General features: G+C 37.0%; 1 protein-coding gene across 15 annotated transcripts in view; it reads right to left on the minus strand.

Moving 5' to 3' along the window:
* Positions 1-14844, minus strand: part of LRRFIP2 (LRR binding FLII interacting protein 2) — a 120978-nt gene that overhangs the window by 59367 nt on the left and 46767 nt on the right. For 8 of the 15 annotated variants that reach the window (XM_049715908.1, XM_049715910.1, XM_049715913.1 and 5 more), the window contains 10 exons: positions 14746-14790; positions 11495-11563; positions 8928-8969; positions 7394-7459; positions 6019-6093; positions 4684-4731; positions 4558-4602; positions 3644-3691; positions 3136-3192; positions 419-487 (listed from right to left, as the gene is read on the minus strand). The exons of 6 other annotated variants lie outside the window; for them this stretch is intronic. In XM_049715908.1, the coding sequence (XP_049571865.1) occupies positions 419-487; positions 3136-3192; positions 3644-3691; positions 4558-4602; positions 4684-4731; positions 6019-6093; positions 7394-7459; positions 8928-8969; positions 11495-11563; positions 14746-14790 (564 nt within the window). The remainder of the gene's footprint in view (positions 1-418; positions 488-3135; positions 3193-3643; positions 3692-4557; positions 4603-4683; positions 4732-6018; positions 6094-7393; positions 7460-8927; positions 8970-11494; positions 11564-14745; positions 14791-14844) is intronic. One more of the 15 variants, XM_049715917.1, reaches the window with a different exon arrangement.

The following is a 14844-nucleotide window of genomic DNA, read 5'->3' on the forward strand; positions in this document are numbered from 1 at the left end:
TAAATTTAAATACACAGAGAAGAAAACAACTAATTAATGGCAGCATGATTTCTAATCCATAGTAATGAGTTTTAAACAATGTGGAGGCATTAATTTTGCTTGAGAAATTTTTTGGTTTTGGTGAATTGTGCACGTACATGCACGTGCATAAAATAGCAACAAAAAATTAAAAGTGAAAATCTGTCAAGTACACAATGACTAGCACATAAGAGGTGTCACTACGAAAGCTTACATAGCCCACTAAGAAAATGTATTCTCAGGAATACATTTCTGAAGGCAAATTATTCATATAAACTGAATTTGAAGAAAACACTCATTTTGTCAAGTGCAAATTTCATTTTCCAACAGATTGCACATGATCACACAGTGTTGCAATTTTAAAACTCATCGTATGTGTTTGCATGCAAATCACTCTCACCACACTCTCCCTTCGCCCACGGCTGGCACGACCAGAAGAAGCAATGCTTGCAGTGTCATCGTCGATAAACTATAGATATTAAAAGCAGATAATGAAAAAGATGCAATTTCACTACAGGTCTTCCCTGACTGAAGGCACATGAGGTAAGGCTTTGGGAAGCACACAAACACTCTCCATGAGCATAATAATTAGCACCATCTATTGTGCACCATTAAACCAAAAAGCTGTTTCAAGGCATAATGAACGATCATTAAAAACCAAAAGATATTTCCAAAAAGCACAAAGAATAAAATAGTACTTCATCTTTTATTTAAGTTAAATGAACGAAAAGTGGGGGGCATGACTCTACTGGCCAAAACCAGCCAGGGACTTCATGCTTTTTAAACCTCTAGGCTCTTTGGGGTCCTATCAGGAGTCAATAAATACATTTAATGTTTTAGTTTGGGAGAGAAAATAAAAGAATCTTCTTAAGTGAAATAATATAAGTCAAAGACAGAATTTCCTACCGGCAAGGACACTGAAATGATGATTCTTACTGTCCTTTATTCATTCCTATGCAGCAGGTGGAGATATTTCTAATATCACCACACAGTTTTCTTCCTCTTTCACCAGCAGTGGAAGACTCATCTTCAATATATGTAGGTTGCCTCCATTCTGACATCACTAAGAAACCATTCTGGCATCACTGGGATAATACCTCTGAGCCCCCTTGCAAATGAAAGAGCATTTAGCCAGCACACACGGACAAGATTCTACACTTGACTGAAAATATTACCATAATTTTGTTTGCAAGGGACCATCACAGTTGGGACACTAAAAATGCTACCAGGCCCAAGAACTGCCAAGTGGAATTTTATTACCCAGTGGGTTAAAAGTAAACTTCCTCCTTATGTGAAAACATACCTGTAATAACTTTTATCTCCTTAAACATCCGTGTAATAACTTTTTGTTAGCTATTAGAGTAGAATTCTTGATAAGTGCCACTTGGAAATGGCAGAAGAAATGAGCCAAACATATATGTAGAAGAAAGTCCATATATCTCACCTATTCCACTCCACAAAGTAACCTATGTTGACCATTAAGAAACTGCTTAATAATTTCTCCAATTTTGACACTGTCAAGAATAACAAGGTAGTTCCTAAAGTCATCATTTGTTATTGAAAATGTTAATTATTAGAGTTTTTTGGTGGGTAATATGGCAATATATAGCATAATTTAAATGTAAATACTCTGATTCCCATCATTTCATAATTAGCAATTTACCATGCAGATCTACTCATACAAGTCCACAAAAATATACCTGCATAAGCATGTTCATTGTACAAGTGTCTGTAGTAGCAAAACTCTGACAACCTAAATGTCCATCAAAACAGGAGCAATTTTTCAAATTTACAGCCCAGGCACTAATGGAATGATCCATTGCCATTAAAAAAAAATGTGCTGACATAAACCTATCTCCAAGAGGCACTCAGTGGAAACAGTAACGGACATGGTTTACTTTTTTAAATCTTTTAAATGTCAAAAAAAGAATGAAAAAAAAAAAAAGACTGACAAAAAAAAGAAATAGATCTTTATATACTGATTTGAAAAGATACTTTGAGTAAAGAAAACAAGTTGAAGAGCAGTATGTATACAAGTCATTTACATACTGTTCAAATAAAGGACACTCATATATACATGAAATATCTCTGAAAGGATATACAAGAACAGAGGTTGCATTTGGGGAATGGATATAGGAGGAAAGGGTCAGAGAACTTTTATTTTGTACTTTCCTTAAGCTAATATTACATTTATAAATTTTTTAAAAAGTTTGCGGGCCTCTCACTGTTGTGGCCTCTCCCGTTGCGGAGCACAGGCTCCGGACGCGCAGGCTCAGCGGCCATAGCTCACGGGCCCAGCCGCTCCGCGGCATGTGGGATCTTCCCGGACTAGGGCACGAACCCGTGTCCCCTGCATCGGCAGGCGGACTCTCAACCACTGCGCCATCAGGGAAGCCCTAAAAGAAGTTTTAATACTCCAGAAAGACTGGGTGATTAGAAGTGTCCCAGTTTTCTGTAGCAATTTTTTTTTTTTTTTTTTCGGTACGCAGGCCTCTCACCGCTGCGGCCTCCCCCATTGCGGAGCACAGGCTCTGGACGCGCAGGCTCAGCGGCCATGGCTCACGGGCCCAACCGCTTCGTGGCATGCGGGATTCTCCCGGACCGGGGCACGAACCCGTGTCCCCTGCATCGGCAGGCGGACTCCCAACCACTGCGCCACCAGGGAAGCCCTGGAGCAATTTTTAAAAGCTGACTTATTTGCTTTCTTCTCCTCCCACTCCACTGATTGACAGGCTGGTAAGCAAGTGAAATGGTTCAATGTAGGAAGTAGACATGAAAAGGAGGAAGGAAAAGGATAGGGCAACCAACTCATAGTCTAAATTATCACCACTGAGAAGACAAGAATTTCCACACAAATGACAGTTATATATAAATTTTTTAAAAATTCTAATGGCACTGGTTCCAGACTCATTTAAGAAATTACGTGCTTAAGTCACGTTCATACAGAAACCACCCGTTAGGACAAATTAGTTCTTGAGTTTGTGTACTGAAGCAAAATGATAATCCATGCACAATAGAGTGAAACACACCACATCCTCAATATTCTGAATGGTGAGTACAGATTAATGAAACAATCAAAAGTGTCTATAAAGCATGCAAAGAGACTAGACAGCTCACCACAGGACTGCTTCGGGCTGAACTTGTTCTTGATGAGTGAAAACTGTATTCAGATGGCTATAAAGTTTCCAAGAAGAAAGGTTTTACAATTAACGATCAGCTCCTTTTCCTGCTGGGAATACATCAGTGCCCCTGGACCTAACTCGCCCCTGGCTCTCAGGTGAAGATAACTGTTCCTCCCCGGCCTGAACTCTTCTTCACTCCCACCACCCTCACCATCCAGCAGCCCATGGCAGGAGGGAGAAGAAAGGCCCTGAGAAGCGCTGTTCCCAGCCTCTTCCTAAGGAACTAATGAGCCAGAAAAGAGGTTTCTCTACTTGTATTGCCTTCATGCTTTAAGCCACAGTTTCCAGCAGGTGCCTTCTCGCAGCTTGGGTGAGAGCCACCACTGGCAAGCTGATGGATCACAGCTTGTAGAGTAATTATAGGTCAGATTAAATGACTCTGTAAATAAACTGTGCCCACCTACACACCACCCTCCTCACCACCTCCACCTGCTTAGACTTACAGTTCGAGAACCATAAGGGTTATATAATCCACCATCATACAACGACGCCTAAAGAACAAAGGAAATGCCATTTATCTATTCAGCATCAAAGTTATTTTGAAAATGACATAACTTCTTTGCAGTACCTAGTTCCAAAAGTTTTGAAGAATGGTGTTAACGTGTACAGCCTCCTGAGGTGGTAACACTCATTTATGTATGCATAAATTCCTGCGTTAGCCTCATTAAAACTTCAAACTCACACTTCATTTAAAAAGCACCACTGGTTACAGCACTGCCTTTCATCATCACGTTATGAAATTAGGAGAACATTTACGACTTTATTCTCTCAAAAGAGGAAATAGAACAGAAAAGAAAGTAAGGTACAGAAAAGAAAGTGAGGTACAGAAAGCATATTGCCCACTGTTACAATAAAATTAAGTACAAAGCCTCAGGTTCCCAGTCCACTAGAACAGGCCACAAGACAACAAACAACAGCTTGAAAGCAACCAATTCCAACTCGCACATTACACAGAGCTACTGTTTTGTATTTCTAGTCAGCTGGCTCCATTAGTCTAGTATTAACATGGCCAAGGCCACAGCTGTTCCCCCCCCAAAATATGACACCCCATGCATGGGCAGCCATCTCACAAAAGTATGCAAGTGTAGTGCAACCCATGCAAGTCTACCTCCTCCTCTACAGGAAGCCAATTCTAAGCAAGGGCCTACCAACAGCCAAGCAGTATCTACCGCTATGATATGCTCATTTTTGCTCCTCAAAAGTTTTGTATTTTAAGCACAGGCAGCACAGTCTGCAGTACACATAGCATTAAAGCCATGTGTCCTTGACTATTCTGGAGGAAAGATGGCAAGCCAGAGTCAGCACCGTGACAATGGCCCCACCAGGAGTACACACGTTGGAAGAGGAAAATACACACCAGACTGGCACTTCTCAGAAGACCAGAATTTGCAGTAGGGGAGGCCTATGGAGAAAGCACATGATTTAACCCAAAGAAAAGCAACTGATAGCTATGAAGGCACCATACTCCCCAGGAAGTACTAACCCTGTAGCTCTTAGATGTTGCCAGAGGGTCACTGTATAGGGAAGAAGACTGATAAGAAACAAAACAAAACAAGCAAAAAAAAAGGAAAAAAGAAAAGGAGAATCAGCCTCACCATCATGCAAGTAGAAGACAAATTTATTTTATACTCCATAATTCATTAGTAATTCTTGAGTGTTTAAGGCAGTTAAGTGACACACAATGTGAGAAAAACTTAATCATTAGAAATCTCTTTGAATACCAATTTTAAGGGATAAGAAAGAAAAACACTCGGAATAGTTTCCTATAAATGGGTAAGTCCTATTGGTCTTTGAACATTAGTGTTAGGAGATGGGATGGGCACCTAAGAAAACACTCAGGAAAAGAGGGCCATGGCACAGGGAGTGTGGCAAACAGTGTCCACATCCCAGTCCCCAGCAGCTCCTGTGACATCTAATGGGCTTATCCTGATTATTGGGGAACCAGGTAAATGAGCTCTGAGTTATTGCTATAAACACTCTCCCAAATAGATTAGAAAACGTGTATTTCACAACAAGCCATGGACCAAGTGCCTTACTTTAATTAGATAAATTGTACTGGTCACAATGAATCCACACACTAACAAGGCACAGCATTTTTAAAAAAGGAATTAAATCTTTTTCCTGATGTCATCTCAAGACACAATTTTCAGTTTTTTTCACCAAGCCCAATCAGACATGGAAAATAAGATACATAAATATCTAAGTTATGTTTTGACAACTGAATTATTTCAAATGCACTATGCGCTATATATTTAAACATGTGTTTTAAATGTATGATGTGCCAAATGCCTTGTAAAAACAAGAGATTCTAACATTAAATATAATTACATTCTTCTCATCCCACGTACAGTTTAAATTTTCACATGTATATTTTTAATAAAAGGGCATACACTGTGATATGTACTGATGCCTACAACTTATTTTGAAATGCATCCCCCCAAAAAGATGGACTGATGGATGGATAGAGGGACAGCTGGACAGATCATTACATGATAAAGGAAATATAGTAAAATATCAATTGTAGAATCTGAGTGGTAGGTACGCAGGTGGCTACTATAAAATTCTTTGAACTTTTTTTATATGTTAAATATTTTTCATTAAAAAAACTGGAAAAAAATGGTACTCATTTTAAATATGGTGATTCAATAGTTCCCATTATTTAAAGATACACTCACACAGACTATGTGAATTCAGTTACCACAAACTAGTATATACACAGCCATTCACAGATTAGTTCTAACTAGTCAAAATGCAACAGGGGATTAGAAATGTGTTAAAGTTGGATAAAACACACGAAGCCAAAAAACTTGTGACAAACCCGAGTACAGTAGGCAGAAGTGGGTTTGCTATGTCTAAGACTGCTATAGTTTCTCTGGTCAAAGTAGAGGCCACTCTGCAAAAAGCAAAATTAAACACATTTTTCTTAGGTTAAATGCTGTTAACCTAAAAACATAGAGGCAAAATCGGATATTGCCAAAACCCTTCTGCTCCAAAACAATGATTTTAAAGCACTGAATCATATTAGGTGAAAGTGAAAATAACAACTATTTCAGGTCTCTCAAAAAAGATTAATATTTAAAAAATATTAATATTAAAATATTAACTATTTTCAAACCAAGTCATTGCTAATTTTTTTTTTTTTACTTTAAAAACAAGAGTATAAACTCTCAGACAAAATGGAATGGAAATAATAAATGATTTATTCTCATGTCATACTTAGGAATGTCCTTGAAAAACCCAGGATGAATGAATAATTACCTTTTATAATCTATTTAGCAATGCCACAGAAATCATTAAAGTTATTTTTTCAAAACTCCTGGCCCTGCCCGAGGCACCAGGACTCACCTCTCCCCAGAGCTCCCAACACTGCCCCCACCAGGGCATCTCACTAATATCCTCTCCATTTCATTCTCTCCCCCTTCCTCACTGCTACCAGCCAAAGCCTCCCAACCCTCTCTCCACCCCACCAATGGTCAGAACCCTGCCCATGGGAACCTTGAGTTAGCAGGGAGCTTAGGACTGTACTTCCTCTGCCAGTGCTGTAGCAACCTGACAGGAAAGAGGTGTTCCTAGCACCCCAAATGGGCATTCTAGACATTTTTTCCTCCACAGAAATGTTTAGCAAGGTCTGCTGGAATGGAGAGCACTATTAGTTCCATAGTTTAATTACGTTATTGGTTGAAGAGTCTTCTGCAAGACAGCATGGGAACTCTGCCATTGTGTACTTTATTGTTTCTACCAGAAAATTAATTTCAAGTTCCCAAAATTATAAAATCTATAAAAACAATCATTCAGAATGAAACCTATATGTGACTTTGGTACTACTTATAATACCACAACTAAATCAATTCAAATTTCTAAAATAGGTATAAGAATCTCACTAAGCCTATTCTTAAGGTATAGTCCTCCAAAGGACAGTTCATACATGAAAATACATTGTTAATGAACTTCGTGGGACACTTTCCTAATGCTAGCCACTAGGGTTAGATATATTAACTTGATATTAAATCTTGTAAATGAAAACAAAATTATTTTTAAATAAGTTCTGATAAGTCATGTTTCAGTATATTATCAAGTTTCAATAATGCCTTAAGAGCACACCAGTGCAGTCATAATTCTTCAGTTCTGTAAAAGTAATCAGTGAATTTTACAGCCACACAAAATACTGTGATATGAGACACAACAGAACTAACCAGTGGGTCTTTATGAGAACCAGAAGATCTCTTCTTCATTCCATCAGAGTGACTGTCAGAATGATTCTGGAAGTAAATATTGAATACAAGGATCATATAGTGAAGTTTAAAAATAATTTAATAAAATTCATCTTAAAATCATACACAGAACGATCCACCTGAGACAGAGTAACCGACAGGCACTCTATTTCCCACCTGTTAGTAAATGATTCACTGCCCTTGACTGGCTAAGACACACAGCCTCTCTACACACCTGCATTCCCCCTCACCTCCCCTGTGCCATCCAGCTCAGTGTCTAGTCAACTAAAAACTTAATTAGGACTCAGAGCCAGGCAGGATATTTGTGGGGACCCTCATCCCACACCTCATTTGAGCCCCTGCCCATGGGACTATCTTCTTTAAAAAGGTATGAGTGACAAGAGAGTCTACTTCCTTCCACAGTCCTCCTTACCTAAAGGCCAAAAAGCAATCCCGTTCATCAATCAAAACAAGATTGAGAACAGAAAACATAACATTGTACTGCCCAAGACAGTCAGTCCTCTTAACCCAAGTTAGTGGTCCCACAGCATGTGCTGCTCAGAGGAAAGCAGCCAACATGGTATGTATGGATTTTCTCGAGTAGCAGCAGCATCATTAGACAATAATCTGACATCTGAGTCCTTTGAAGATAGCACCGTCTCAACACATAATTTCTCCTAGGAGTACAGAGCCAAGTGTATGTGAGGGGATAGAGGACAGCAATACTACTAAACTGGTCCATTGGTAGACAAGAAGTCCAATCTAGGTATGCACCGTTGGCCTGTAATGAGGAGGTGCAGCTAGAAGGGTCCTAGCTATTAACAGTCTGCTCTACGCAAATCATCTGAAACATGCACAGCTAGATCCTGAATCAGTAATTATACACTCATTTTTCTTTTTAGAATATGCATATCTTTCCTTTTATATATTACCCTGAACATTTAAGAGCTGCTGATATAGTCTAGCAACTCAGGCAATCTATTGACATATTAACCCAAGAAAAACATGCGATAACTAAACTTCCTTGGCCAAAATGACATACCATAAAAAAACCAAATCAAGCAAAAAATGAGTGGATGTAACTGATGCTTCAGTTGTCATCTGTCACTGCTGGATGCTTTCACACCTGCTGGCTTGTGACACAGAACATGAAACACAGTAGGGCCTGTGCTGCCTTAGTTCAGTATGTATAAAAACACTGCTGGAAACATGTCTTCCAGGTCAATGAGTATGTGTCAGCTGGGTGGCTCATTATTTTAAGAAAAGATACTACTGCCAATCTTAGTCCTGAATAGGGAAGCAAATAATTTTTATCTGATCCTGATATTCTAAAAGACAAAGTTATTCAAGTGCTAAATTATGCCACAATTGCACAACACTAGATTTTGCTTTGTTAGTCATACATTTCCCCCAAACATCATAACAAACCTATGAAAAAGTCATAATCTATGATTAGCATCATCAGGTGTTTATAAAGTAAAACTCTACATTTAACATGAAGTTATGCACTACATACTAATGATGAAAGTCTTGACGATGTATCCTTGAAAGCATCATACTGGATTTCAGGAAAAGGTGAAAGTTGGTTGTATTTCCAAAATCAGAAATAAAAGGAGGGGAAAAAGTAACATTCATAAAATTATTAAAAATCCAGCAGTATTTTAAAAGCCCAAAATTATTAAACACAAAGGCTGTGACATTTGAATTAAAGAATATTCTTCCCCCTCATTCTTTCCTAGTATAGGTTATTGCTAAACTATACGTACAGCAAAAACTGCATGTTCTCTTTCAGAAACAGAATTTATAATCAGTAATGGTGAGATGATTCATCCCAGTACACTATAGCACAAAACACCCAAGGAAGCCTTTAAATGCAGGAATTAAGCATTCTGAAGTCAAAAGATGTTTTACTTTTTCTTATTGTGTCTGTCACCATCGTTTTCCATTATTTGAAACATGGCAAAAGCAAGGCATGGAGAGGCAATGAAGCAGGATCACATAACTAGTATAATAAAGCTTACAAAAAAAACAAAAACAAAAAGCAAACAAGCAAAAAAACAATTGCGGCATCAAAAGGGGGAGAGTTCTCTTATATCTGCTTGTGCACACACCTGAAAAACTTCCTTCCTCAAGAACTTTCTCTGTGAAAAACAGTGAACAAAACTAGAAACTTGGCCAGAGTAAAGTGTGGATTACATACATTTATGACAAGACCAGAAAAACCACATTTCACGTAGGGTCTTTACAAAAATAATATGTGTAACACCACATTTCAAATCCAAGAAACTGAACTAAATAGTAACTAACTACTCAGATTTGTGGTTTCCTAACTTTATTTTTTAAGCATTCTAGCTCAGATTTTTTTAAGCAATCTGACCCAGAAGAGCAATGTACAAAACAATAAAACAATGCATAAAACAAAAGCAATAAACAAGTTCCTCAGGTAGTTTGGTAAAAATATCTTTCTTTGGCAACTTTTATACCCATTTAGGATTCTAGGGAACACTATTCAAGAACCTGATCTAAAGTAATGTTTTCCTAAGTGTGGACTGCAACTCATTAGTAGTTCATAAAATAAATTTATGGGTTCAACCAGCATTAAAAAAAAATAAAATAGAAGAGAAAATACTAGAGTTTATCATGTACAGTAAGAGTAAATATTATTTTGTGAAACTTCTGTTTCTATAATATATTTTATATACTTATATACATACAAACACACAGGCATATGTCTGCATATGTATACTGGATTTTGGTGTAAAATGCATTCCTTTTATAGAGGTCGCAATTTTAAAAAGCTTAAAATACACTAGAAGATCAAATTATATAGTGTAGTTCTAATAAAGCACTAAAATAATAGTTCAGATAGAACAAAGGCCTTCCCTTCATGCCCAATGAGATGGTCATGTACAAAAGATATTGCAGGACCCCCCGAAAATATACTTCATAAGTATAAGGCTAAGTGGTATAATTTTACCACCAGTGTAAATTCAGTGAAAATGATATTGCAATAAATACTAGAAAGTGCTGGAGCAAAATATCTGCATTTGCATGCTTTTCTTATATTATCTTGAAAACAGAATATAAAGAGTGTTATTACATGTGTAAAAAAAATCTTGTTTATCCAGAATTTTCTAAAATGCCTAAGGGTGTGCCTTTGGTGGTAAATGATGTGTAATGGTAAAATGTCACTGTGGTGAATAACATTTCACTGAAAATAAAGTTCCTTCTCTATGGAAGTTTCACTTAACGTCTTTTCTCAGTTAACAAAATATCTTTTTTGTTTAAAAAAAACCCCATGACCAAAACATGTATTTCTCAAGTCACACATTCTTGCATATAAACTATTCCATTCTCCCAACCAGATAAGTTCATTGACGGGATCAGTCATGTCTTATTAGTTCTTCTCATCCTCCCTGTAACACGAATGGCCTTTTGCAAAAGCTTAAGATTTAACAAGTTGAACTGAAATTGACCTATTTTGATTTTCCTTTTCCAAAATACAATGCAGAGCTCATATAGTTTAATTAATTAATTTATTTGGCCATGCTACACCGCTTGTGGGATCTTAATTCCCCAACCAGGGATTGAACCCAGGCCCTGGCATTGGAAGAGCGGAGTCCTAACCACTGGACCGCCAGGGAATTCCCTCAGGTAGTTTTAAAAATTGCTGAATCTGGTAGAAAAAATCCATAACTTGGACAACCCACTTGCTACTAGAACAACTGAGTAAACAAAAAGAATCCTCCAATATGTGCCAGTTGGTATTTATGTTATTTAAAAACAAATGATTCATCAAAGGAGGGAGAACTGAAAATATTAAGGGCTCTAGCTAAATAAAATGTTTCCAAACTTGCTATTATAATCTATCCAAAAATGTTTCTTTTAACACTCAGAAAAAGTTACCTCAAACTTTTCATTTGGAAATTAAATTTTTAAAAAGTACAGAAAACAGGTTGTAGAAACAAAGTTCAGCAGGTGTTCATTTCTGTTAGAATGGACCTATTTCTCAAGCCCCCAGGACTCTGTGAGTCAACAGTGAACGCACAATACTAACACGGCACATTTCTCTGGGCTACACACCATGATGCCTTTCCTTTTGGGTGTACTGGCTCTGCTCCAATGTGTCCCCATTACGTCCTTCGATGGGTTCTTCCATGGAATTAAACAGTGTAGGAGTGAGTGACAAAACACAAATTGCAAGCATATTAAAATTAACTTCATAAAAATTATACTAAGGCAACTGATATATAAATAGGAACTGATAAAAAAAACAGTACAAATCTCCACCAATTAAAACTGCAATGTATCTCTACCACTCTGATTCAAGATCACCTCATCTTCTAATTTTGGATCTTCCTTATAGTCTTCTTGTATTTCACTGTATAAAGCAGTGACCAAGCACTTTGTAAGATTTTTTTTTTTTAAGGTAGATGTTTTTTAAAGAAACAGATTGTTTCAGTTCTAGACTCAGGGCTTTGATTTAATCTTCCTTCCCCAAACCTACCATTCAGTCTTGAACTATCTTTGCTCTTTCTATTTTTATGGAGAATGTCTATAACACTGTTACCATCTCCAGCCCAAATAGCTTCTGGCAGGACACCTTTCAAGAAAGCAGTACCTGAAAGTTAACTGGACAAAAGGAAAGATCAAAGTCCTAAGAATGTGGCATAAAACCATAAATACATCTGCCTCATATCCAGGTACATATATCTAATGTTCATATATCAAATACAAGGTCCAAAAGTCTTAGACATTTTAATATACAGCTCATAAGTTAAAAAAAAAAAAAACTGGCGGAGAAATACCAACCCCCCCCCAAATAATATAGCAAATCCCAATAAAATTTAGGTCAGTGTTTTAAACCATCACAATTATTTTTACAGAGAACAAAAGTTGTCTACATATTTATTCAGTTTAATGTAGATGGTAAAGTTACTTTAAAAAGCAAATAATCTGATGCAAACTTAGAACTCCCAATATTATCTAGTTAAGAGAAAAAAGAAAAAAACTCTTATCTCAATTACATTTCTTTTAAACTATGTTATCAGTGAGCTTTCATTTCAAATCAGACATTTCCAGGAAAGTCTAAATATTTTAAATGTGCTAAATGTACACTCACACACAGTAAAGTTCCAAAGTCTCCTCTACAGGGTAAAATTTTTTGTTAATCTTTAAGTTTGCATACTGATTTTTTTAATTAGGAGCTTTACTCTTTTTCCCATAACAGCAAATTTTCATAATTACCATAATGAAATAAAATACTGTGAGAGTTCTAGTTATATCTTAAGTTTATTTAATGATATAATTTCCATGAAATGAAAATCAACCTCATTACTTTATAGACACCCTGGATAAACAATTCCTTATTTATTTAATCGCAGATTTCTTTTTTGTTTGTTTGCAGATGTTTTAAAGGCCCCTAAATTAGGTTGAACTTGGATGGTTTTACCATTAGGTTAAACTAATATATAATCAAGTTTTCCATACAAATTTACAGATAATTTGCTTGATAAAAACTGTGTGAAACTTCACACTATGAACATTACAATGAAAAGTACAGGGAAAACTCATACGTTTTTTTGAAAAGAGGAAAGATGGGATTATTTTCAAAGCCCTTAAGGCTCAACTTCTAAGCTTCTGTTGACTAACTCCCTGTGAGAAAAAAAACAATATCTCCAGGGAGGAGCATGACAAGTTTTTCTTAAAGTATTTCTCAGCAAGATCAGCTTGGTGCTTTGTAACCACCTAGAGGGGTGGGAGGGAGATGTAAGAGGGAGGAGATAAGGGGATATATGTTTATGTATAGCTGATTCACTTTGGGGTTTTTTTTTGTTTGTTTTGAGGTACACGGGCCTCTCACTGTTGTGGCCTCTCCTGCTGCGGAGCACAGGTTCCGGACGCGCAGGCTCAGCGGCCATGGCTCACAGGCTCAGCCGCTCCGCGGCATGTGGGATCTTCCTGGACTGGGGCATGAACCTGTGTCCCCTGCATCGGCAGGCGGACTCTCAACCACTGCGCCACCAGGGAAGCCCTGATTCACTTTGTTATAAAGCAGAAACTAACACACCACTGTAAAGCAATTACACTCCAATAAAGATGTTAAAAAAAAATAAAACAAAACAAAAACAAACAAACAAAAAAAAGTATTTCCCCTGCAAAATCATTCTTAAACTACTGATTAGATTTCTATAAAGGCTTTTTAATATTCTTATAAATCTAAATTTTTATAATTAACCAAAATACTTATGATTCAAGAATTAGTTTACTAACTTATTCTAAAAAGACAGTAGATTACATTCACCAATAAGAAATATAACCAGAGTAAAAGACTATTTAAGAATACAAACACATCAATAATTAGTATACCAGAACACACTCAGTTTAATATAGTGTATTTTTATACGTTATACAAGATAGGAAGAAAACTAGACCTGGGGAGAATTAACAAATATAGACCTTAGCAAGAAAGATAATTTTACTGATGAAAAATCTAGATGTAAGTACATATACAATATTATCGATGTGTAAATTAAAAAAGCATTGCTCTAAGGTTTAAAGCACAATTCTTTAAGAAGAGACTCAGTTTCCTGGCACAATATGCAAGCCTTTGATGAGCGATTTCTCATTTATCTTGATTTACAATGACGTACGCTAAAAACCTGAGACAAACTACAAAATGTTAATCAAAATGTTGAAGCATGATAATTTCTAAAAGTATGATAAGACAGGCATTTTTAAAATCAGGAGCGCAATTTTCCCACTGACTAAAACTATAATTAGTCACCCAAGCTCCAAAATAATAAATTTTATTTAATAAATTGTCATTTTAAAAAATATGAAAGTAGGAAAAATCTGAAAGCTAGAACCATGCCGATGTTATTCTATAAAATTAACCTTATTATGTTGTGATGGTTTTCCAAAATCAAAGGTCCTTTTATAGAAAGTGAATATATATGTTAATAGATGAAAATATTCATGATTTTAGAACTGATTTACTTACAGCAATAATTTGAAAGCATCATTTTCCAATGAAATAGCTTTGCCAATATTTCTGTGTTTTAAAGAAAGGCAGGGGCTTCCCTGGTGGCGCAGTGGTTGAGAGTCCGCCTGCCGATGCGGGGGACACGGGTTCGTGCCCTGGTCTGGGAAGATCCCACATGCCGCGGAGCGGCTGGGCCCGTGAGCCACGGCTGCTGAGCCTGCGCGTCTGGAGCCTGTGCTCCGCAACGGGAGAGGCCACAACAGTGAGAGGCCTGCGTACCACAAAAAAAAAAAAAAAAAGGCAAAGGGATAGCTTTGCTATGGGGGTGTAAACAACTTAAAATACCAACCCTGTGACTGCCAAGACTTCGAATGGACAACGCATCCTCAACTCCCTGATAAAAATAAAAACAAACATAGTAAAGGTGTGTGAGTGACTATGGCAAGTT

The sequence above is a fragment of the Orcinus orca genome, chromosome 10, assembly GCF_937001465.1.
Source record: "Orcinus orca chromosome 10, mOrcOrc1.1, whole genome shotgun sequence".
Lineage (NCBI taxonomy): Eukaryota > Metazoa > Chordata > Mammalia > Artiodactyla > Delphinidae > Orcinus > Orcinus orca.